Below are 26,625 nucleotides of genomic sequence, written 5' to 3' on the forward strand. Positions count from 1 at the left end.
AGGGGTTGGACTTTCTGTCACCTTACTGTACTCAATATCATTCCGCCACCCACCCTGCATGCAAAGCAACACACACAGACACGGGCAGAGGAGTCACACACACAAAGACGGAGGTGCACAGGCGTGGATTTACTGAAAAGAGTAGAGAAGGGAGACACGGCACAAGAAAAACTGCATGTGCGAGATGGCTGAAGCAGCCGCCCCCTTCTCCCGATTAACTCCACAGGGCAATGACAGGGAGAGAGGAGGAAGGAAGTGCAAGTGGGGGGCTGGGTAATGTCCTTTCATCAAGGAGCCTTTTTTCTACCGCTTTCTTTTATGCCTGTGTTTGAGGCTGTGTCAACTCAAGAGCAATTGCATGTGTGGCTCTAAAACAAACGACACCTTTCATGAAAGAAGATGCTTTGGCTAAAGAATAGCTAAACATTAGGCATCTCACGTTTTTACTGTTTTGGTAAATTTACTGCATCACAAACAGGTTGCGGAATTTGTATGTACGCCAGTTCTGGTGGTTGTGCTTGAAGCAACAGCAGACCACTGGAATACCAATGAATTATATGCATCATCCACGTGTCCTGTTATTCAAATGTCAGCCTCTTCCCCGTGTTTGGGTGCACTGTTTCCAGGCCCTCAGGCCAAGATGTTTTCATTTCTGTGGCCTAAGGCCAATGAGGGGAGCCCCTCGTTCTCAGAGACGGGTCTGCTGACACTCCCATGCACAGCCCATTGTGGGGCTGTCACCTCCCTCATCCACTTGTCTCCTGCGAAGGGGTAATTACATTAAGGAGTCACTACATGCCCTACCTTTCTTAACCCACAACTTTACCCCACTCCCTGTTGTGTTCGCTTTCCCAAAATCTGCACCTAAGGCATTGATGATGACCTCTGTTTAAGGGGCTTCCCACACACACACAGCAGTGTGTGGAGCCACTTTTATAAAGGACATTTCATCAATACATTTTCCGCTTTAAACCCTAAAAATGAGTTTATTGTTCATGCAAAATGTGAGAAATTATGGAAATGAAAAATATAAAGGCTTTGTAGGATGACAGTAAAGGGTTTGACTTGTCTTGTAAAAATTTAAATTAAATAATAAAAATCCTATTCAGATTATTAAATCAAAAATCCTATCAAGGTGTGAGCATGTGCTCAGTAGGTTAAATCATTGTAACCAAAGTGAAGAGGTGGAAGTTCATCATCCTGATTTGATCTGGGAAAATCCCCTCTGCTTGAAAATCACTTCAGCCGTTAACCTTTATCTGCAATTAGATCACGGGGTTAACATCATAGTTCAGTTTATGTGCATTAGATTTAGTGTGGAGTGGGCAAGGCTTGTTTTAAAGTCTTCCTAATGGAGTTACAAGGTATCACTTTCAGCAAATTGGTTGGGATTTTAACCACTTTTCAAAAAGGTGGATTTATTGACGTGCTGCATCAAAAACTACTATCTCATTCAAAAATGTCGCTGAAGAAGCTACAAAGATGTTTTGGCTTTTGTGCAATGAAACAACATCATTTCATGTGTTAGATTAAAAAGAAAAATGTAACTATTTGCAAATTAGTTGACATAAAAGAAAATGCAAAAAAATCTATTTATGTCTTCATGACTAAAAAAATGTATTTAATTGTAACCCAATTTTCAAATGTCAAGTTTTATTTCAAAATAATTTACCATGTTGGCTGCAGAAATCTGGCTGAAAATATTAGAGACAACCGATTTTAAAGAGACTCCATATGGCACAGATAGCCTCACATTTTACTCTGTAATTCCCCAACAGTTTAGTAAGGAAGTCGAAGTTATCCACAAAGAAATCTTTTTATATTTCTTTTTGACAATAAGACAGACAAGTGAGCAAAATGTGAGTAACAACACCAAAACCTGTCCTATCCTTTTCTTTCACGATTCTGTCAGCGTTGGTTAGAAATCTATGCATTTTGCATGGCTTCTTTCAAAGACAAAGTGCCACATTAAAAAAGTGAGCTCTATGTCATTCCCCCCCAACCCCATGCCCAGAATCCACTCCAGACCCCCCGCTAAGAACTTTGTCTGAAGTTACTGGGAACAGAGGACCTGCCTTCTTTCGTCTCCTGCTTGCTGAAAGCCTTGCTGCTTCATATTCATAGCTGAGTTTTAAGGGGGGAGATCTGAGTCGTCAGACACTGCAAAACTATACCTTTATGGGGGCTTTTGTTAGAAAATGGACAAGATGTGAAACAGGAGGACCCACATTATCTTTTGTGCAAAAAAGCATTTATCCAAAACAAAACTGGCCAACAGAATATGGTTAGGCTAAAACGTTGGGACTTTAATGTAACAGAGCAGTACCTGGTGAAGCTTAACATCTAAAATTGAAAACAGGAGAAGTGTGTTTCCAAGAAGTGGTCTTCTCTAGAATTCTTGCATTAGTAAAATAGTAACACATCCATGCATGTCAAAGAAGAGTTTGTCACATAAGTTAACGTCCTCTCCCGCAGTGTCTGTTTTATGGTTTTTAGCTTTGTTTGTGGTAATTGACTGTCTTCCAGATTGTCCAACTGCCCCCTGACTTGTGTTTACCTTTGGAAATGCACTGTATCCAACAATGACATGTCCAAAGTGTTCAACACTGGTCTTGGAAACTTGCAATTCCATCCCTTCTCAGTCTGAAATGTTTCCTAAAACCAATTAAAACAAATTACTGACAATCATTTTAGTTATATTACTGCACATGTGTCAAACTCAAGGCCCGGGGGCCAAATGTGGCCCGCCATGTAATTTTATGTGGCCCGTGAAAATAAAATTCTCTTTAGTTGATTACATATTATTTATGTGTTGTTGCTGTGATTATTCAATGTTTGCAGGTCTTAAGTGTGTATGCAGACAAAATGTTACACGTGCAATACATGTTCTGTCTAGCTCAGTTTTATGTTATTTTTCTTTATTCACTTGGACAACTTCATCCTTCATTAATGGAGTTTGTGGGTTTTAATAAGCAGACAAAATTTAAAAGGATTTATGCTAGACTAGAGTAACAAGCAAACATATGTTATCTATGCAACTGAAATTGTCACTTTAAAAAGTTATAATAAATAATGACTTATTTAACATCAAGGAATAGTTACATTTATTTTTCAGTACATTTAGTTACATTTATAAGTTATACACTGAACAAAAATATGAACGCAACACTTTTGTAATTGTTCCCATTTTTTATGGTATGAACTCAAAGATGTGAAACATTTTCCACATACACAAAATAACCAGTTCTCTGAAATATTGTTCACAAATCTGTCTAAATCTGTGATAGTGAGCACTTCTCCTTTGCCAAGACAATCCATCCCAACTCGCAGGTGTGCCATATCAAGATGCTGATTATACAGCATGAGTTTTGCACAGGTGTGCCACATGAAAAGGCCACTCTGAAATCTTTAGTTTTTTTTTATTGAGGGGGTCAGGGGACTCAGACAACCAGTCAGTATCTGGTGTGACCACCATTTGCCTCATGAAGTGCGACACATCTCCTTCGCATAGTGTTAATCAGGTTGTCTATTATGGCCTGTGGAATGTTGGTCCACTCTTCTTCAATGGCTGTGCGAAGTTGCTGGATATTGGCAGGAACCGGAACACGCTGTCGTATACGCCGATCCAGAGCATCCCAAACATGCTCAATGGGTGACATGTCCGGTGAGTATGCTGGCCATGCAAGAACTGGGATGTTTTCAGCTTCCAAGAATTGTGTACAGATCCTTGCAACATGGGGCCGTGCATTATCATGCTGCAACATGAGATGATGTTGTTGGATGTACGGCACAACAATGGGCCCCAGGATCTCGTCACGGTATCTCTGTGCATTCAAAATGCCATCAATGAAATGCACCTGTGTTCGTTGCCCATAACATATGCCTGCCCATACCATAACCCTACCACCACCATGGGCTACTCAATCCACAACATTGACGTCAGAAAACCGCCAACCCACACGACGCCACACACGCTGTCTGCCATTTGCCCTGAACAGTGTAAACCGGGATTCATCCGTGAAGGGAACACCTCTCCAACGTGCCAGACGCCATCGCATGTGAGCATTTGCCCACTCAAGTCGATTATGACGACGAACTGGAATGAGGTCGAGACCTCGATGAGGACGACAAAGCATGCAGTTGAGCTTCCCTGAGATGGTTTCTGGCAGTTTATGCAGAAATTCTGTGGTTATGCAAACCGATTGTTTCAGCAGCTGTCCGAGTGGCTGGTCTCAGGCGATCTCGGAGGTGGACATGCTGGATGTGGAGGTCTTGGGCTGGCGTGGTTACACGTGGTCTGCGGTTGTGAGGCCGGTTGGATGTGCTGCCAAATTCTCGGACACGCCTTTGGAAAAATGGACATTCAATTCCCTAGCAACAGCCCTGGTGGACATTCCTGCTATCAGTATGCCTATTGCACGCTCCCTCAGAACTTGCGACATCTGTGGCATTGTGCTGTGTGATACAACTGAAGATTTCAGAGTGGCCTTTTCTTGTGGCCAGTCTAAGGCACACCTGTGGAATAATCATGCTGTCTAATCAGCATCTTGATATGGCACACCTGCAAAGTGGGATGGATTGTCTTGGCAAAGGAGAAGTGTTCACTATCACAGATTTAGACAGATTTGTGAACAATATTTCAGAGAACTGGTTATTTTGTGTATGTGGAAAATGTTTCACATCTTTGAGTTCATACCATAAAAAATGGGAGCAATAACAAAAGTGTTGCGTTTATATTTTTGTTCAGTGTATTTGGCCCTTTGAGGACAACCACTATGCTGATGTGACACCCCGGTATTACAGCTTCTGATCACTGGACAAAAACTAATAAAAAGCAGAGTGAAGGGCAACACATCAGCGACTATTGACCATCAAACAATGGCTACAAACTGTGTGCCACTTGCCAGCTTCCACTATGCAATTTTCCCATCAATAATGTTTGTCCAACAACCTTTTCATTTTTTATTTTGAGAATTTAAGCCCCCATGTTCCATTTTTTCCCTCCATGTCAATAAAAATCATTCAAACTGAACTTTTGTTTACTCTAAAGTGGTCCTTGGTTAGTGTTGCAGCTTTTTGTTATTTCTCTTTAAACTGCACTGCACACTTAGCAGTATTCATAGGGTAAGAAACATCAGTGTGAGACAATCAGTGGAGTCAGTTTGATGGAGAGCAGACCCTGAGAGTTGGAAGGACGTTTTAGCAAGAAAACTATTTCATTTTTAGCAAGCCCTGTCTTGATGATGAAGAAAGTATCACTCCTGACAATAGAAATTGATCAGATAAAGGCTATGAAGAACAGAGTGCAAAGGTTGATAATCACAACTAACAGGCTACAAATTTGGACCAAAATACCAAAAAACATTTCCAAATATCTGAATCCATTAATTCAATTTATCTTTGCTTCAATAACTTTGCCTCTTACTTGTTTGGCACCATTTTGTGATGTAAAATTTTTGCAAACCAGATTATATACAGGTTCATGTTTTTCTAGTAATACTATTTGCTCTTCATTTTTCTCCCCCTTTAAGCATGAGCAACTTCCAGTTATGTCCCCTATGTGTTGTGGCCAAGTCTTTACTGATTAGGTTACCCATCACAACCAAATGAAAATGCTTTACTTCATATCGACTCTTTTAATTGACTTTCTGACCAGAGGTGGAACCATCCATCTTCAATGTGCCCAGAAACATAGATGGGGGGAGGGGGGATCTGTAAACATAAAAAAAGTAGAATCAAAATCAGTTCAGAAAATTTTGAAAGGATAGAATATCTTAATTGTATGTCAATTGACCACTGAAGACGATTGTACATAGAAAATTGTTCAATGAAAACTTGTACTGACCAGGCAAAAGGCAACAGTAGTTATGTTCCTTTGAAGTCTCACCTAGAAGACCTATTGCTGCCCATCTGAATGTTTTTTTTTCCTTTGGTTGAGGCTATTTTTTCATGAAGCTGTGATTTGCAAAGTTTAGCAGATGCAGAAATCATTTAAATTTGAATCTCTGTCAAGGAAAAAATGAATGAATTCCTGTCTGATTAAAAAAATAATTTAGAAAAAAATGACTCAAGTGTCCAGAGCAAAACAGATTTGAGCAACTCAATGATAGAAAAAGTTGTGGTATTTCTTCGCAACAAAAATTCCTCAGAAAGAATGCGTTGACAGCCAACCCTAGTCTGTGCTGCTGTGTCATCCTTCGTGGTGCTCTGCCTGGCTCTTTAGAATCTGTGATACCCTGATAACCTTTGGGACAAATAGTCCTAATACAAACAAGACCTTTGACTTTAAGACCTTATTCATTGTCCACTTTTATTTAGAATTTTTTTTCTTTTTTTTAAACAGAAAAATCATGATGGGTGTTCTTTGGGTTACTCCAAACCTGGAGGGACTTGACTCATCTACTACCAGTACTGCATCTGTGATTTAACACAAGAAGTCAAGGGGTTTATTGTAGACAAAACAATAAACATGTTTTAGCTCCCTAGCTTTCATCAGCATAAATCCTGATAGTAAACGTGACACTATAATAATATAAAAACTTGTAGTGTCGTGTTTACTGTCTTGATTTACGCTGATAATTATAGTTCTGCCATTGAGATTGCTGTATTTTTGTCTGTTTTATTCTTTCAATGCAACCGGACTCCTGAATTATCTTGTATCACTTTTCAGCTCTGCTTACTGATGACTCTCTTCATTTTAATGAGAACACATTTCTCTGGAGTTTGCCCTGTTAAGTGCTTGTTTAATGTTGGTCTAGGCAGAAATGCTAGACCAACATGATCTTTGTAATATCATCATTTATGTTTTGGTTATTTTTTAATCAGTTGAGATGTAAAATGATAAAAGAAAAATTCGGCACCAGTCGGGGACTCTTCAGCTTACCACTATAGCATTAATGGTGTTAACCCATTGTTGATAAGTATAATTTGCTGTTTTTTTCATAGCTAAGCACACTTTTACAGCTTATTTATTTCTGCTGAACTTGTAATATTACTAAGTTAGTTCCTGTAAAGTAATTTTAATTAGTCACGGTTTATGTTCTCATTTTTTACAGTTAAAAGATCTTTTTTATTTCATGGCGACAACAGAGTATTTGGAGTGTGCACCAGTTACTTTCAACGTCCATGCCAAGAAGTGAGTGTGACTGTGTCCATCGTGTGAAATGGCTCAAGCTGATAACTCTATTACACAAGTGTAAATGATTCAGGAACTAACCAAACCCTGTTACAGAAAATTAACCCAAATCTGTAAGGTTTGTGATTTCCTTAAGATGTCATTGTGTTCTTGACTTCTGTTGGTTGTTACCTTCTCTGTCTGAGTGTTTGCTACTTTTACGGTAATGTGATTTATATCAGCTTGTGGCATGTTAATGATGCCAGGGCGCCTTGCTTGCCATCCATATTCATGAACAACTGTGTTTGGGGAGCTATGAAGATGGCAGGAGGAGGGACTGATTCAGACTTGCCAAGTCTCTTGAGCACAAGGTCTAGATGATTTTATCTTTTGGAGCCTTGAGATCACAAGCCTGTTGCCAAAGACCCACCTGTCCATTTAAACATCCCAATATTTAACACCAAAACAGCACCGCAGCAAAACTTAAACTAGCATGATGCTATCATGTCAATATGGACAGAATTCTCTGAGGAACGTTTCCAGCACCCTGTTGAATATATGTCACAAAGGCAAAAGGGGGTCCAACCCGGAACTAGCAAGGTGTCCCTAATGAAATGAGCGGTCAGTGTAGTACGGAGAAGTTTAAACAATTTGCACATTCAAATATAAAATAAGGTAAAAAAAATGAAAAAAAAAAAACTTTTTCGAGACTTCCTTACCAACAAACAGAGCTAGGTCTTTCAGATTAACTAATCAACATTTCTACTAACTTCTTGATGCAACAAAATCTGGTTGAACCAGACATGCCTGGTTTATCACACAAATACATCAGTTATTAATGAGCCTCATAATCATAATAGAATTTAAAAAAAACTCAGGCAAGTGCACATGACTAGTCTTCTAATGTTTTGGTTTTGCCAAGAAGACATCAGAACACAATCACGCAAATGTTTTGCTTCTTCCTTCAATAAGCAAATAGTAAAACAGACTTACTTCTCACCTTTTTTTCCCAACTTCCACAGTCTCGATCCCCCTGCTCGTGTTTTTTCTCTCCAGGCACAGATGCAAGTGGTAGAGTCAAAGAACGAGAGAAGAGATGAGATAACATGTAATTTGAAAGACCATCAAAGGAAAAACTGTTGCAACCTCAGTTAAACCACTTTTCCCTTTCCCCTTAAGCTTCCTTGTAAAAATTGAGAAATGATTTAAATATTTTTGCTACAATCGACTTCTCCTTTAAGCAGAAAGATGTTTCTCAGAGAAGACAAGAAGGTGCAAACCAGATAAATGATGACCCTGAAGGCCCATTAGAAATCCCTGCCCTCTTTATTATTTTTGCTCTTTGTCTCCATTCTATTAGAGTTTGTCACCACACTTTTTAAATTAAAAACAAGTATAAAAACAGCTAATTTGCATTTTAATGCATTTTCAATATTATTATTAATTTAGAAGTATTTGAATGAAAAAACGCACGTTTTAAAATGCAGTTTACTCTTGACTTGACATTTTTGTAAAGGTTAAAATCTTTTTTTGTGTTAAGAAAACCAGAACTGAGCGGCATTTCTACACAGCTAAAGTGAATGCAATGTTATCTTGATTCCTAAAAGAAACTTTGGAAACATGCTTCTTATCAAATACTGGAAAACAATTTGCTCAAGGATTTTTCATGGAATCAGTCTTGTTGAGTTGTGAGTAGTGGAGAAATGTAGGAGCTTTAAAATCCCTGAGCTATTCACCCATACAATTGTAGCCAGATTCCAACTCAGACGAGGGAAATGAAGACGTACATGTATCTACGGTATTTGTGTACAAGTGGATGCATCGGAATGTAGTGGAGCAGAGAGGTTGTGGCCCGCAGACTGTAGTTTCTACGTCCCTGCAACAGGCAAATACCAACTGCATTTTTTGGTCTGCTCCTTTCTCACAACAGTTCAAATAAGTAATACTCAGAAATGCAGTTGTAACTTAACTTTCTTAATATATGTCCTTCATCAGGAGAACAATATTGAAAAAACACCAAAAACACAAATTTTATTGGAGTGGGTCTTTCAAAGAAAGAAGACACAGTTTCTAACGTATGTTTGGTCTGAAATTTTTCGTAAAGTGTATGTACCTGCTTAAATGAAAGACAGTATGGTTGGCTAGGGTGTTGCTCATCTGCAACCAAAATATATTCTTCACAAAACCATAAATGAACCAGTTCAGAATAAAAAATAGACAGTGGAAAAATTATAGCCACTAACTTAGGTTAATTAGCTGTGACAGAGCCAGCTTGTAACACATTTCTAGTCTGAAGAAAGGAAGTGAAAGGGCTGAGATGTTTGTGAAAGAACAAACTCCATCCATGTTTTTCCATTCAAGTAGAACTTATCTGCTGAGATCTCATGCTTATGTGAAAGCCTGCATTGGTTGTGGCCTGTAACGGAGAAGTCAATGAGATTTCACGTCCTGTTAGCTATCATGATCTAATCAATGAACTGTGCCTTAAAACAGCTGACAGCTAATTATGAGGGCAGCTTATTGTGGACCATTGAGGTAACCAGAGGTAATTAAAGAGAGGGCAGAAATATCTGCAGGAGGTTGCTCATGGCGCAAGAGAAGCAGTGCAGAGTGAATGGCAGGTCTTTTTCCTGAACCAGGGCTAATTTGCTCCCAAGAAAAATCTATAAAAGCTTCTCATCTATAGAACAACATACACAACAACACAAGGGATGTCACACACACAAAAAAAATCCCAGGAACATTTTTCTGTTTTGAAAGATGTCTTGTTCTAAGAGAAAAACATCATAAAGTGAATAGTGTTTTGTTCTGTTTCATATGTTTACAACCAGTTTAATTACTGTTCAGAAACATCAAAGTACCTATGGAACATGGGGAAAAATACAACAAACGTAAGCATGATTGCCTTGTTAAATAATGAACCAGACAAACAAACCTGTTTATGCAGTTTAAAAAGCACATTTCAGCAAAAAAGTGAAATTCTGTAATGAACATATGTTTAGGTCTAACACTGTAAAGTAGCAATGAACTTGTTGGAAAAGCTGGTACTACATAAAGAGCATCCCTGAAAACGAGTATTATAATACAATCATAGGAGATCCACAAACACAAAGGTACAAGAGTCTTTTTTTTATTAAAGCAGATTTTGTTTCTGTTCATTTCTTTGGGGACTTTTTCCATCCCAACATATTTTATTCATAGTCATATTTTTACTATAGGTTTGACAGATAAAGGGGAAAAAAACGGTTTCAAAGTTACATAAATGAGTTTTTGGTTTTATGGAACTACAAGGACCATTAAAGTGCAAACACGCAAGAATTATATAGTGCAATTCATTCAGAGAACATTCACTCCTCTTTGGCTGCGAATGAATAGTCATAACAGAGAAAAGAATCCTATACCACCCTGCCAGCGTTTCTCACAACCGAACAGTAGGACACATGCACTTTGCCAGACAAGCCCTTCATGCAGCAGCTGCTGTCATGGCATGGAGCAAAGAATTAGCAAACCAGCCAAAAAATAGAACTTTTCTTTTTTTTTACCAAGTCAATTGACGAGCCATTACATTAGAATTAAACCCATTTAGTACCAAATACTTTCTATATGTTATTGAACATAGAGAAATAATTGATCAACTATGGCCAGGTAGCATGTCGATCAACACAAATAAAGGAAATTAACTGATCACAACATAATAAACATTAAAAATTAATTTCATTTTATGTTAAAAGGTTTGCTGTGACATTCATCTGGACAGTAAAAATAAAAGCAAAAAATCCACGAATTGACAAAAATTTATTTATTTTGAAAACTGTTCAAAACAAAAACTGTTTGTGCCACAAATGTTTAAAAATTGTTTGTTCACATTATCAAATCAAATCAAATCAAACTTTATTTATAAAGCACTTTTCATATATAAATATAACTCAAAGTGCTTTACATTAAAACACAAAAAAATATAAAAACAAGCATTGACGATTTAAAAATAAATAAAATAAAAATAAATAAATAAATAGGGCCCCCCTCCCCGTACCTAGCCCCCCACTCCTTTCACACCTCCCACCCCCTAAGTGATGGCCAAGGACAATGAGAAATAGGCTGAGCACAAAAACAAAAACAGGATGCTGGAAATGCTAATAATTGGAACCTCCCCCTCCATGAACAGCCGCATAGGCAGCCTCACATTAAAGCCTCATTCCGATCTTTTAATCGTTCCCAGTGGTGTTTTGATTATGAATGTGCAGATTTCAGCCAAAATCCTGTTGTGTTCTTGGACATAGTTTCTGTAGAGCGGCAGTAGTTCATTAGAGATTAACCTGAGTTGTTGGCAGGACTGCTGGTGTGAAGCAATTACCCCCCCCCCTTTTTTTCTCTCTTTTACTGAGACCTCGAAGTAGGGAGCTTATCTTGTATCTTCTACTTCACAAAAAAGCTCTTTTTCAAAATGCTTATTTTTGTCTGCTCCTGATTCACAGCAATTTGAATACAGAAATACTCAAAAATGCAGTTTTGAACAGAATATTAACGTGTATTCTCCATCATCAGAAAAAAATGCTACAAGGCAATGTTAAAAAACACACCAAAAACCCGAATTTCGTTGGAGTGGGTCTATAACGAACATTTTAAACTTCATGTCAACACTAAAGTTTAGAAAGTTTTTGATTTTTTTTTCTAGTTTTGCGAAGTTCATTCAGACTTCACTGTTTTGAGCTCACATGACCTCATCAACCTTTAGACTGTTCTTGGCCTTGCAATATAATCATAGGAACAATTACTATAAATCATTTCAGTTTCCAGAGTTTCTGGCTAAAGAATTTGATAATTCTTGAATGTAACAGGCACTAGTGTGAATGTGAGAAGCAGGAGGCTCCTACAGTTTGTGTTATTAACCCCTTAGCATGTATGCATTCCACTTTAGTCATTCCATCTACTGACGTTCTCATGTCAGCAACCTGCAACCATCCCACTCTAATTCTGGAGGCAGAGAGGAAACACAAAGGCAGTGTTTTTGCTGTCAACACCATGGCGCCTCCGAAACTGTCAGATTAGACAACACTCTGCGGGTGAGTGGAGGCAGTAAAGGGACCCTCACTGCTGCAGTGAAAAGCTTGAAAAAAGTAAACACCTCACAACTAAAATATTTATGTACGTGTGTATATAACACAACACAAAACCAATGTGTCAGTAAGCTGCAGGCAAAGTGTGATAGATGACAAGAGCCCTGCAGCCTTTAGGCAAAAGGCTTTAATCTTTTCTACTTTTTATTTTGTAACCAAAATCATATTTTTAATTAAATAATTTTAAAAATACATTACGGTATTGTAGTATACTCTGGAAAACATTTAAACTTAAATGCTAGAATAGACTTAAAAAAAGAATCAGCATCAAAAGTATGATGTTTTTCCAGGAAGTATCCTTTTTTTTAAATAAGTTGGCCATGTGACAGACTGGCAACCTGTCCAGGATGTCCCCTGCCTTCCCCCACGAGTGGCCGGGATAGGCTCCGGCAGCCCTGTGACCCCGAAAGGGACAAAAAAGGTTTAGAAGATGAATGAATAAATAAATGAATGGATGAATGAATGAATAAGTAACACCTACAACTTTGAAGTGAATATGACTGGGGGTAATAAAAGTGTCATTTTTTGTAAAGTATAGCACTTTACAATGTAAAATTTAACTGTCATTTAACACCTTTTCCCCGTTTTTTACATAAGATGTTCTTGATTGTGGCAACAAGAGACATTTCTGTGGTCAAAGTACATGAAGTGAAATGTACAAAATGCCATCCCTCGCAAGAACCTGATGAATTCCTTTTCGCGGTCACGGAAATGTTGGAGCCAACCCAGCTACTGTTGGGCGTAGGCAGGGTACACCCTGGAAAGGTCACCAATCTGTTGCAGGGCCACACACACAAACTGATGCACACCGAGGGGCAATTTAGAGACACCAATAAAGCATGTTATTGGTCTGTGGGAGGAAACCAGAATGCCTGGAGAAAAAATGCATGCATGAGGAGAACATGCAAGCTCCACACAGGTCTCAGGCGGATTTTTGAATCTTCTCTTCTTGCTATGAAATGAGAATGCAAACTGCTGCGCCACATTGTACAAAATTAGGTTTACTAATATATCAGTGATTGAGATTTTAACACTTATTCCATACACAGTTTAGTAGTATTTATTAATAAATGATAAGGATCAATAAGTGCGGTGGTAATGTTCGTTTTCTTTTCTGACCAGGCTATTTTTCTCCATTAATAAATGATAATCTACATTGTTATTCATAATGATACTTTTAAAAATGACATTAAGTTGTTAAAATGTGTGTTTCCTGCTTGGAAAGCAAAAGTATCAGTGGAAAAAGAGGCTCTATGGAGTGCGGCTAAACTCTGTGGATGAGGTCCTGCCGTCCACCAGATGGCTGCTGCATACTTGGAGCCAGCCACAAGGCTGCCTTGCAGAGGAAGGAGGAGGGGACCATTGGTTACAAAGAAATATCTTCAGACAGCCTAATTAAAAAGGGCCTTTCTCATCACGCCTGCCCATCTGTTAAGAGAACTCAACCTGATGGAATGACGATGTATTCAGTTTCACGGTTCATGCTACACCAACGTCTGCGCACTTTCTTTCAGATCTGATTTTTTTCACCCCTGGGAACAAGGGGAATTTTATAGCCACCTATCTCTGGAGTGCAATTTGTATATTTTGTAAACGCTCCAACCTTTTCAAATTAAGAAGCTGGATCAATTCATTAACCTGTCCATAATGCACTACAACCCACCAAACAACGGATGCAATCAAAAACTTTACAGGTCTTTTTTGCTCATTTGTGTCAAACCTTTTGAGTAATGAATATTCATTGGACATTAGCTCCCTGACATCAGTATTCTGCAAGTGTTTTAAATCAAAACAAAGCCTCTATGTAAATCAACCGTTATCTACAAGTAATCTGGACCGAGGGACCACAGAGTGCAGATAAAAACAAGGTTAAAGCAGGAGGTGGAGGGAGTTTGGAGTCTTTGACAAGGTCAGTGAAACATGGATGACAATGGAACATCACTGACATTTTGAAACCTGTATTTTCATCTTTGTGCAGACTTGTGAAGACTTGCATCTTCATGAGCATCCTAAACTTGGACGCTCACATTCTGAGCTGTGACTGATATCTGCCTCCATAAATTCATTTTTATCAACATGTATGATTAGTTTTGCAGTCATAATTTCCAATATAAGTCTCAGTATTAGACTCCTAAGACTGTCTAATGGAAAGCAAAGTAATAATCTTCAAAGCAAAACTTGACATGTTGGATTGTTTAGATTTATGGTCTGCAGCATTATCTCAGAGCAGTGGCATGTTATTGGATTAGCATTGCCACCCATTCTAAGAGAATTTACAGTCCATATGTGGGTTAGCCTTCAAGATTTGACCTCCGTCTGATTCCTGCGAAAATCTTTTACACGTGCAGTCTGTTTTGGCAATGAAATTGTCAATAGTTTCGATCCCTCTGAAAGACAGCCACAAAGCAACTCTTGGATTTTGCCTAGCTTCTGATAATTTAATGGCCTTTCTCTGCACCAGCTTGTTGTAATTACTGTGAATAAGTGGCAGCATGTGTTCAGGTTTATGAGTCGTCTTCAAAGACCAAGCCTGGTTTGGGGAGACCAGTCTGTATGCCTGCGGAGGGGCAAATCGGTAAATGAGCAACTGGTACTAGGAACAGTCTAAGAGTGGACGAGGAAATCAAAAAAAGCTTGCTTCTCATTCTCAAATGTGGTTAATTATTTTACCCAATTAACCAAAAAGGAATTCTTCATTAAAAAAAACACAACAGACTTAGAAATGCAGCAAAGATGAAATACAACAAACAAGATTCTTAAATAATGATAGAATCTAGATGCACTGGAAAAATGCTTACCTAAAATTACTAAACAAGAATTTGTTGGAGCAATACGGAGGGTCAGAGCCAGGTAGAGGTGTTGGTGGGGGGGACTCATGACTTTTCTGTGAACTCATTTTTATTCCCAGCCATCACTCTGCTCCCTGCTAATGATAAAAGCCCTGAGGCAAGTGGACTGGGGTATACGGCTGAGCTCAGACAGTGGCTCTTAGATGTCTGCAGCAGCCTCCACCAAATGTTTCCACTCAGGGGAAACCTGCCTTTCAGCAACAAGCTCCAAACATGAGAGCTTCTTGAGCCATTTGTCAAAGGAATTACGTTGTCTACCAAAGATTATTCTTTGCTGAAGACCAACTAATGTTTTGTAGGGGAAAAAAAAACTCCCAGATGTGTTTAGTTTGAGGTACATTCACTGATAAATGTACATCTTCCATACTAAAACAAACAAAAAAAGACATAATTGTTGCTTCTTTACCTTTTTTTTTTTCAAAGACAGTGATCAGTTGGCCTTGCCATTTAACCAAATTAACCTACCAAGGTTTTGATCAAAACAGAATTAACAAGAAGGACACAAGATGTTGTGGCACAGCAGGGTTTAGTTTGAAGCTGAAATCACACACAGTTATAGTGTATTAATCATCAGGACCTCGTGTGTCATCCAGAGCAGCAGGATGCCCTGATGCTGGCAGTAATTAATCTCTCCTGAATTGAACCTTTCTCTATGTCAGCTTCAACCTTTTTAAATTTCAGATGTTTCTTCAGCGGATTGAAATCTGCATACAAGAAAAAAAAATACTTTTAGTCTTTGAGCAATTGCCCTATTTTAGCTTCAATTAACATTTTAAAGTTAAAAAGTCAAAGGTGATAAACTCACTCAGAAGTTTTTTAGTTTTTAAAACCCTAAAATGTCAAGATGGAATCTGTGTCCTTCAGATAATGACATTTTCCTGACATACATCGTATTAGTTGTCCATCAAGTATCCCATAAACCCTGAGCAATTTATTTTGATTATAAAAACTTTAGATTAGAAACAAAATTCTATTTACAACATGTACTGGCTCTGTTGATGCCAAACATAAATCCTTAATTTAAGAAATCTATTGAATCTATCGTAACCCTTGTGCTATCCTAGGGACTTTAAAATTGGGAGTTGGGTCATCTAGACCCACTAGACAGTGCGCTGAACCTTTTTTCTTCAATGATTTGTGATCTTCACTGGTGTCCATGGATGACATGAAATCTTTCCACCTTTATCCACCTTTATCATGGTAGGGATAACACGTCAATGTAAGGGTGGGGTCATATAAGATAGGGTTAAGATGCAGCCGCTCCTCTCCACGACCCTCCATGGGCACACACAAGGGTCAACCACTTTATGGTTGCATGTGACAAAGGCATTAAAACATTTCTATTAAAATCAGCACTTCTTTGGTGTGTTTTTTTTTTCTGACTGGATTTATTTACAGCTAAGGTAAGAGGACAAACGTGTTAACATTGAAAGGTTTTATTTAGGAAAGAAATACATCTTTGGGATGGAAACAAAATTTTCAATTTTCCTTATCTGTCATGACTTCAGTGGAGAGAGAGTCTCTTTCAAAGCTTTTGTGCTATCCTGCACTGAGACCATGTTTTAATATATTGAAAATGAGACCAAAATGTATCTGAGGAGGCACTGCAACCTGTCTAGCATTTATTTCTCATTTGAAACAGCTTACACGTTTGCCAGAAACGGCAACCTGCGAGAACACTGAGAATAGTCTCGTTTATCGCAATCTACACATATTTTTGCAACTTTTTCTGTTTTCTTAAAAAGGTATAATCATTTAAAACAAAAAAAATCCAACTCTAAATCCTCAGTAAGAACAAACATTTTATTCACAAGAACTGTAAATGAAAACACAAGCTGCCATATTTTACATTTATGTACAAGGTCTGAAAATCCTATACAAAAACAAAGATATTAGAAAATATGGGTTTTGATATGAAATATGACCCGACATATAATATTTTGGGAAAAAAGTTTTGGTAATAATAAAAAAATTAATTTGGTAATAAGTATTATATTTATGAACCTCACCCCACCGTTGGTGAACACTGATATATTAAAAAAGTAGAATGGTAAAAATGGTGTAGAAATTAATCTTACAAATGATTAAAAAATATCATGCAGCATCTTCAGAGAGGGCCTGAGGGTCAACTTTATAAAAACAAAAACAAAACAACATGAAAAGTTCAATTTTGTCATAGATACAGAAGTGAAACACCCCCTAGTATGTTTCTCCAACCTCTTTCGTTCACTGCTGTTTATTTGTAGAGCACTTTCTGGCAGCAACAAAATAACGTTGGTTTAATAATTGAGTTTCCAGAACAATGCCACAATCACTTGCCCTCTTGCCAGATGTTTTCATGGGAAACTCAAAGTAAATTCTGAATATGTTACTGTTTGTTCTTATAGCAATCTTCAGTATAAATGAGTGGGAATGCATAGGACACTTACTGTACTGAAAAGAAAAGGCTTTTAGACTTGTGCTGTCCTTTCTGTGCCTCTTTTTCTTACAATATGTAGAAAGCTCTCAGTGTAGCCCAACATGCGAAAAAATTGGACTGATGAGCATCACCATTATGATACTATTATCACAGGAGAGATGAGGGAATTCCCTCAGGGTTGCATGACCATTTTCCGAGGCACCGTAGACAATGGCTGAATCAAGATAAATCATTCATTTCTTTTCACAGTGCCCTCTAGATTGATATGTTTTGGCTTAATCTCTCACTTTCACTGAGAAAAAGTGGATAAATGCAGTTCGAATAAGCTATCCCCCAAAATCACTGCCCCTCTACCATAGGGCACTGACACCCATTTTAATCAAGGCAACTGGAGGAAAAAAAATGTTCACTCCACCCTGCAAGCTTTCACAAGCCAGCTGGCAGAGGGGTAGTGACATTAGCAAATGCAGTCATTGATGAAACAACACAGTCCAATTTGAAATTCTAGAAAACACTACATAGCCAGTGTTAAAATAAGGCGCAAGAGGCTGAATGAAAACGGACAAAATGTTGGCTGAGGTTTTGAAACGAGAGAAAAGGCAAAAGTCTATGAGCGCAATAACATTAGCTTATTGCTTCTTCTTTTTTCTTTATTCTTTTCCCTTTAGAAAGATTTTTGTACATACCACACACTCATTTAAATACACTGTACAACAGGATCTAAAATACTTTTCTTGACAGCAACATGTTCACGGCGTGTTTAGGTATGCTGAAGATACCCGCACCATATTAAAAATAAGGTTTCAAATCAAAGCAATAAAAAAGGCACTTTTAGGTGAAGTCCATTGAGTCTTGAGTAAGTTTGCCATAAAGGCAACAACACACACATTGTTTCTCTGCCATTTCTTTGACAGGAGGCACTGTAGCTAGATGGTCGAGAGTTCTGTTTTTGTGTAAAGCTCCACTCCACATCTCTGGCTCTCTCTTTTTTTTTTGCGATATCTACAGACCGGCTGCTACATTTCTTCTCCCTTCGTTTTTTTCACTTTCACTTCCTTTTTTCCGTCTTGACTTGCTTTTGTCCTCAGACTTCCACTTCCCGCAGTCTCTCCTGAGTGGCTAGTGTTGACGGCATGCTAATGTCAAAGCAGGTCACCATCATAACACGAGACTTGCACAGGTTGACACAGAATTCCAGCTCTTCTGTGATTTGTGCCAAGGCCTCCAAGTACTCTATAGACTCCTTATCCAGACTCGGGTCCACCTCAACTAACAAAAAAGACAATTACATTCAATTTTGTGAATTTTAAAAGGAAATTTAAGAGAAAACCAGCATCAAAAGATCAGTAGTAGCTGCTTACACTCTCCCAACCACTTGCTGGGGTCCATCATCAGTCGGGCCTTGGTGTCCTCCAGCTCCTCTAACAACACTTGATGCTTTGCCTTCAGTTCCTTCACTTGTTGTTGCCTTTTCTCCAACATCTTCAGTTTGTTGTTAAAATACATCAAGCCCTGAAAACAAGGAATTAAATATATACATCAACAATTTGAAATTAAATCAACTTAATTCAGTTGAAAGCAGATGGTGAATTGACAAATGCAAAAAAAATAAAGATGCCACGGCATGGTGGAAGTTGTATTTATTTAATTAATTATGTATAATTAGACTAAATGAATGATGGAACGCTATTAAATGGTTTGCAATGTTTGTAAATAAAGCTTTTATCTTGTTTTAACTGAAAAAAACTAACCTTATCAACATCTTGAAATGGTTGCTGAAAAAAGAAAAAAAGTGATCATGTAGAAAGTTGTAGAACAATAAAGAGTACAAATAAACTGCTGAAAAAAATTGGATAAATTGTGGCTTTTAAAACAAAACCTTTTTTAATTTTTTATCAGCGAGAAATGTCTTTAATCCTCAATACGGAAAAATAAGTATTTTCCATAAAATGCAAATCAATGAAGTCAAATCAGACCACACTTGACATTCCTGAGGAACTTATCCAAGACTGGTATTGTCACTTGAGGATTTTCTGCTAAAGTGAACTTAAGGACAAACGTCTGAGACATTCTATTCTAGTCTAAATTCTTTAAATAAAGACATGGATAATGTATTTAAAAAGTTCTCACACCATACTCTAAATCCACACAACACATGTGGATCATCCATGACCTTTAAGTAACACTTACAAAATCAGGCTGAGGATTTGCAAGCTGCATTCATAAGACCTTAACTCAGACAGGGTGTCACTGGAGACAAGACTGACAACCACAATATGTTCCGTCAGGACTGATTCTTTGCTCACCTCAGGGGCTTCCTCCTGGTGCCGTCTTTGGAGTCGTTCTACATCGTCTATCTCATACACCTTAATTTCAAAGGGCTCCTTCAATGGTCCAGAAATAGGAGGCAAGTCCACCCACTGGCCTGTTGTGCTCACCTTTTTCCCCATGGATGAGGTGTCTGGTAAAGGTGCTGGGATCAACCTTCTCCTTTGGAATCCTAAAACATTAACAGTATGGTCTATTGACACCCTCCTTGCTTTCTTAATTGATAGACAGCTTTAATATTTCATTTGAAAAAGTTATCTTCTTCTATTGTCAAATGCAGTACTTAGAAGCAGTTGAGATTGAGGAATAAGTTAAAAGAGCTGGAAGAGTAATGCTTTTTTGAATCAGCAGCACAAATTAGGTCAAAGGCTGGTTCTGAGCCAGGTAAGCTTTGAATTATCTTCTTACCATTTGCTTTTTTCTTGGGATACTTGGAGCTCCGTGCTCTTCCAGACGATGACATTCCACTTTCACTCATAGAGTCAAGGGCAGAAGAAGCACTTCCTGTGGCTTCACTATCTCTTATCATGCTTTCATATCCACTGCTGCCTCCACTATGATAGAACAAAGCTGTGCGGCCCATAGCTGGAGGCAACTCCCCGCTCAAGACACTGCTGTTGTCACTCCCATGGCCACTGCTGTAGCGTTGAGGCCGCCTGGGTGCAGTGATTTTACTGTATGGAGAGGGTAGCAATGCTGTAGGTGACTTATCGTCACTCACATTTACTCCACTATCATTACCACTGTCTGAATCTCCAGAGCATCTACCATGTTTGCCTGACATGTTGCCCGTTGCCAGTTCACTCACACGGCTGTTTGCAGCTCTAATGGCCTGTTTTGTGCCCATAATTGTCCCTCTTCCTGTCTTACTGGTGGCTGGCGTTGGGGTTCGAGGACCAGAAGTTCGTCCTGATGGAGGAAGATTGGCATTTCTGTTGACAGGAGGAGTCAGAGATTTTGTTGATGAGCTGAGCCCTTTTGAGTTGTTAGCTGACAGGGAACGTGCCTTGCTACCATTAACTGTTCCTAATGCTTTTGGGTTTGCAGGTTTTACCTGACCAGTTCTGCTAATATTTCCACCACTTGGAGTCGATGGGCATGAGGCTATTGGAGAGCTTGACGAATTAGGGATACCAAATTTTGGGATAGACTTACTGGATTTACCACCCAGACTTGCCCCACTGTTTTCTCTGCTAAGTGCTACCCTGGAACTTGATAAAGACAGACCTTCACACTTCTCCAATGACATTTGACTGCCATAATGGAGACCAGTCTCTCCTTTAGATCCTTTTGCCTTTGGGCCGGAGGTAACTTTGGCATGGTTGAGGCTTGAGGTTTTGAAACTGGCATGGTCTGTTCTGTGACGAATGTCAAGTTCATCTTCTGATACAGCTGTCCTTGTCCCAGAGGTCCTCCCTCCATCCCCATATGCTGACTTTAAGGCACTTTGGGGAAGCAAGATCTTAGTCTTGTGGTCAAGACTGGACTTTCTAACTGGAGGGGGAGGCGGTGAGGTGCAGGTAGGTTTAGAGGGACCACCTGTTTTCTGTGAATTGGCCTTATTGTTTTTCCCTAAGGAGGAGAATTTAAGGCTTGTGGTAGATGCAACAAAATCTTGGGTTCCCTTGTAGTCTACAGAGGGGTGAATGACGGGCACAGTTCCTAGGGTAGTGGCACCTCTTCTCAACTGAGGCATCTTAGTGGGTGTAAAATGTATGGCTGAATTTTCACAGCCATCAACCACCCTATGGGATGAGGTAGGACCCTGCATCTTGGATGGGCGAGGTACACTGTTGCTGGATGGTTTGCTGGAAAGTATACCACTAGGGGCATTTCTGAGGAATTTGCTGGTGCTGCTGAAGTCAGAAAACTGAGGTTCTGAGAGGTTGTTGGTCCGCTGCCAAGGATCTGCTTGCTTAACTTCTTGCCTTTGTGGATCTTTACCACTGCCGCTACTACTGCTACGACTGTGGGAAATGTATGAGGTAGGTTTGATCTTTCTAGGAAGGCTGGATTGAACTATTAAGGGGTCCTGTGGAGGTGAGGCGGAGTTAAGTGAGTTTGCTTTAATAATATTGGATGTGTTTTGGATGAAGCCTTTTGTTAACTCTGGTGAAGGGGGGCATCTTGTCAATGACAGTTTGCTTGAGGCAGCACTATCACTGTCTTGCTCAGAAAAACTCAACCCACTGTCATTTAGGGAACTCTTAGCCTCTCTGGGAGAAGACACACAATGATAAGTGTCCAGAGAATCAAAGTTAAAGACTGACTCTGGTCCGATGTTTCTGACTTGGGGAAGGAAAACATCTATAGGATGAGCTCCTTCACTTTCCACAGTGCATATACTAACTTCACTCAGCCAAGAACTAATAGATGAGCCCCTGCTGTCTATATACTCTACTGGACCCACCTGAATGGGTTTGACAACTGCTGTATTGACTTCTGATTCTACAACAGTTGATGTATAGGCATCAAACTCATCATTAATGCTGCTGATGATACTGACAGGCCGGGAACCAGAGGCCAAGGCCTGAAGTGAACAGTCACTGTTAAAGCTGATAATACTTGATGGCCGGCCCTTATCGTAAATACTACCAATTGATAGTTCTTCAACCACAGTAAATACCAACTCATCCTCTCCATTCAACTCCACAGGCTGCTGCAGTGTGACAGTAGCTTTTAGGATGTCCCTATCCAGACATCTATCCCTCAAGGTAGAGCGCACTTGACAAACTTCAACAGGACCTCTGAACAAAGAGGAGGTGCACGGGTCTCTTCTTTTGACGGCTTGGTGGCTCATACCCACGGGTGGCATTCTGGTGCTAGATCTTTCTTCAGTATCTCTATTTTCTTTCTGCTGTGCAGGTGGTGGGGCTGGTTTTGGCAAAGCTTTCTTGTTGAAATGGATCTTTTCTCTCACCACAGGCTCTGTGCTTGGTGCAACAGTAGTTGCCAACTTATCTCTACTGACTGGAATCTCGGAGACCAACACCTTTTTGCCATCAGCACTACTTCTGCATTCATTTTGAACATTCTCAACTGGTGTCCTTTCTTCAGGTATGCATTGCATCATGACATTGTCCATTTTGGATCTAGTACTGGGACTACAGGATGGCTGGATTGGGACAGATTTTGGAGATTGTTTGGCTGAGAGGCCATCTTGGTTGTTAGAAAAATTTGATAAAGTCTTTGGTGAATTAGAACCTTGGCTGTCTTTAGGTTTTTCAGTTTTGGGGCTAGCTTGGCTTCGCTTGCCCTCTCCAACAAAGGCGGTGGGTTCTTCACTACCGTCTATACACTCAAGCCTCTCCTGCAGCTCAGCAAATGTGTTGCATTTAAAGAACTGGTCTCTGGCTAGAGGGTCCTCTTTTGCTGATTTCTTCTTGTTTAGGGAAGGGATAATTGGAACAAAAGCAGGTGGACCTTCATTATCACTGAGCTCCCTGTCAGAAATTGCTGTTCCCCCAGGACCAACGTAAATAACTGTATCACAAGACTGTTCGCTACTGGAGGAGTATTCTGGGTCACTGAGAAAAGAGGGCAGGTCTGGATCTAGGGCTACAGTCCGAGGATGAAAAGGTCTAAGATGAGGTGGCCGACGGATCCTTCCTTCCTCACAGGAGCTTTCTCCACCAGAGGAACTGGATGCATACTGCATAGAATAGTAAAAAAGAGCATACATGATTTTTAAGGTTGTGTGCAGGCATATTAAGGGCCAAGAGAGAACATCCTTTTTAGGTAATTCTGGTCTATATTTGTGTTTGATGCTGTGTGTCAGGAGCCCTCAAATCACAATTATTATCTATGTGTTGACAATATTACCGCAGTAGAGTCAATAAATCAGAAATAAAACTTCAGATTTTACTTTTCATAATATTATTTTAACTATTCAAGGGTCTGCTTTATGGCATTATCTGTCCTAGTTCATGTCAGACAGATTACATTTCTTTATAAAAGAATAAAACTTTTATAATTATAATAATATAATACTATAATCATTGGTCTTTAATATAATAATATAAAAACTCTTTTTTTTTCATTTTAGAAGTTAAAAGTAAATAAATTCACAGAAAAAATTGCCAATTATACTAATTCCTGAATGTAATCTGCATGAACCAAATGACATATATATTCAAAAATGTATCTAATTATCTGAAATATATTTTTCAAAATGTGAGACAGTTTTTGGCAACTGTATTAATTAAATTAGTGGACGTGTCAGAATTTCTTCACTACTCACTACTTAGTGGACTATATAGTCCAATTGCCTTTTTGAAAATGATTGTAAAATGATCAGAGGAAGGTAAAAAACTGGTTCTCGGGTAATGCTCAAATCTTCCATCTGTCACATTGTCTCCTTTTAATGGTTCAGAAATAAAAAAGGTGAACATTTTAAGATTTTGATCACTTAAAGATTTATACTGAATAAATATAATGCTTAAAATAATCACAACTAGTTCTCATTAAACTCATACTAAACAAAATTTTTGTATAGTACCATGACTCAAATGTGTTTAAAAACATAGGAGCTTTACTAAAGTATTAACCAGTACTGGTGTACCTTGGATTTCTTTTTTCTCATCCGGTGGATGCGAGAGGCCAACTGGATGGTTGTGAGTGAGTCGGCATGGTTGGCTGGGACATCTGAGATGTGGGCAATCATTGTGGTTCTACAGTTAATGTTGCCCAGGGACTCCCTCAACAGCATTGTCAATTTGCTGTCTCTACAGAATGCAAAGACATAATTATCAGTCGACTTCAAATGTGTGTTTTAATACAACAATACTAAAGAGATGATTAGATGAAAATATTCCTGAGTGTCACTTTAAATAACTGTGCTAAAAATACACTGAAATGACTTTTTAAAGGAGAAGAAATAGGAAATACAATAATCTTATCGATATACTGCTGTGACCAATATTTTTGAAACAATTAACCTGCAGATGCAATTACTTAAGAGAAAAATGCATGAGTAAAATGTAAAATTAATGTGATTTTCTTACCTGTAAGGAACGTGTTTAGCACCATTTGTCAAAGCCATTATGACATTTCCCAATGCATTGAGAGAAAGGCACAAGCCTCCTCCCCCGTCTCTGCTTTTACTGAGAACCTTTTCGCAGCTCCCCAAGTCTAAAAGGTGTAGCCTGCTTCGCCCGCCTGACACTGTCAATGAAAAAAGGACCAGTTGAATAAATGAAGATCCCCCTTTTCTACTAGTTAGCTTCCTTATTTGTAGCTTAGGGACAATAAAAGGGAAGTAACTGAATCCCACCAGACCAGGGAGGCAGATTTTCCACACTGAGATGAATCAATGTTTATCTGATTGTATCAGATGTATGAAATGTAATGAAATGTATCAATTAAACAACCAACTAACAATTACAAACTTTTTCAAGTGATCTAAATAAAGGTTTCAGGTCTAGGTCAACAATGATTCCTTCCTTGCTTAAAGTACTCCTTAGCCAGGGTTATAATACTAACTTCCGCCTTTGCCACTCTTCTCCATGCGATACTGATAAACATGCAGGGTGAACAGCATGTGAGAGTTGCGCCGCTCCTCCTCCTCAACATTTGGTCTGCTGGTGCTGCGCGCGGCAATGGCCGCATCGAGGTAAAATGCAGCTTTGTCGGCGGTCGGAGCACGCAGCTCGCTCTGATTTTGGAGCTGCAAACACAGAGGAATAGACATAGACCGGAGGGTTAGCACAAGAGGGTATTAAGGCTGGAAAAACCGAGGAACCTGTTAATTGGACCCCCTGCATACACTTCCTGCACATATCAGTGACTCTCTGAGGCAATTAAAAACAGAGGATGTGCATGCAGAGGGAGCAGGGCTGAGAGAGGTAATGTAGGACCAGGAGGTAGGGGCAGGGGCGCAAAAAGTGGGTGTGTAGCATATGCGTTGCATAGGGGCGCCGGCCAAAGGGGGCGCCAAACTACAGTTGTGAAAATGATTTTATAGTCCGTATTTTTTAATTTCACAGCTGTTTGTGCGCATATATTTACATGATATGATCAGTAACAGAAGTACATCGTAACTGATTGGGCGCCCCCGCCACAGCCGCTCCTCCTTCCCTCGGGTCTTGTACAGAGAGCGCTGCACAATCCAGCACATGTCCGCGAGGACGTACGGGGGCGCGCTCTCGCGCCTGATTGTTTTTATTTGAATTCTGTGAAAATCCCTCCATATGTGATCATCTGATGGCAACGCACTTTAAGGAAAGTCAATGGAAAGGCAAAAGAAAAAACAATCGGGGGATGAAAACAGAAAACGCAAGAGGGACAAACATGTGTTGTGAATGAAGAAAAGCTTCTGTAAATTGTTGAGAGACAGCAAGTACATTTTAGCAGTGATAAAAACAGGCTTGAAAAACATTCAGGCTAAAGCTATTATGGTCACAAGTGTATTGCTGCTGTACTGAGCAGGATTTACAGTATCAATAATCATGAAGAGAAAATGAAGAAGCTTGTTTGTACTAATTTTTTTTCTTTTTATGTTAAAAGTTTGGATAATTATTTTTTGTGAGTGACTATTTAGTTTGCAGCCTGTTGCTTTTAATATCACTTTGGCTGAACGACACTTTGGATTGTAGTTGAACATTTGGAGTTGTTTGACAACAATAAAGAAATCTATTTTATTCTATCCCACCACTAAGTGATATCCAACAAAAATGTAATTTAAAAATACAAAAAAATGTTTCTATTTTTACATATAGTTTAGTCTCTTTATTCTTTGAAAATCTTCCTAACACAAAGTTTATATCACACAGCTGTAAGGATGGAGAGAAAGAAGAGAAG

General features: G+C 39.1%; 1 protein-coding gene across 4 annotated transcripts in view; it reads right to left on the bottom strand.

Annotated features, from left to right (window-relative positions):
* Positions 1-17,070: 17,070 nt before the first annotated feature.
* Positions 17,071-26,625, bottom strand: part of kif26a (kinesin family member 26A) — a 72,690-nt gene continuing 63,135 nt past the window's right edge. For all 4 annotated transcript variants that reach the window (XM_011490381.3, XM_011490382.3, XM_011490383.3 and 1 more), the window contains 8 exons: positions 25,309-25,492; positions 24,831-24,990; positions 24,389-24,551; positions 20,236-23,479; positions 19,806-19,999; positions 19,251-19,274; positions 18,861-19,011; positions 17,071-18,768 (listed from right to left, as the gene is read on the bottom strand). In XM_011490381.3, the coding sequence (XP_011488683.1) occupies positions 18,584-18,768; positions 18,861-19,011; positions 19,251-19,274; positions 19,806-19,999; positions 20,236-23,479; positions 24,389-24,551; positions 24,831-24,990; positions 25,309-25,492 (4,305 nt within the window). In that variant the 3' untranslated portion in view covers positions 17,071-18,583. The remainder of the gene's footprint in view (positions 18,769-18,860; positions 19,012-19,250; positions 19,275-19,805; positions 20,000-20,235; positions 23,480-24,388; positions 24,552-24,830; positions 24,991-25,308; positions 25,493-26,625) is intronic.

The sequence above is a fragment of the Oryzias latipes genome, chromosome 22 (genome assembly GCF_002234675.1).
Source record: "Oryzias latipes chromosome 22, ASM223467v1".
In the NCBI taxonomy this organism is placed as follows: Eukaryota; Metazoa; Chordata; class Actinopteri; order Beloniformes; family Adrianichthyidae; genus Oryzias; species Oryzias latipes.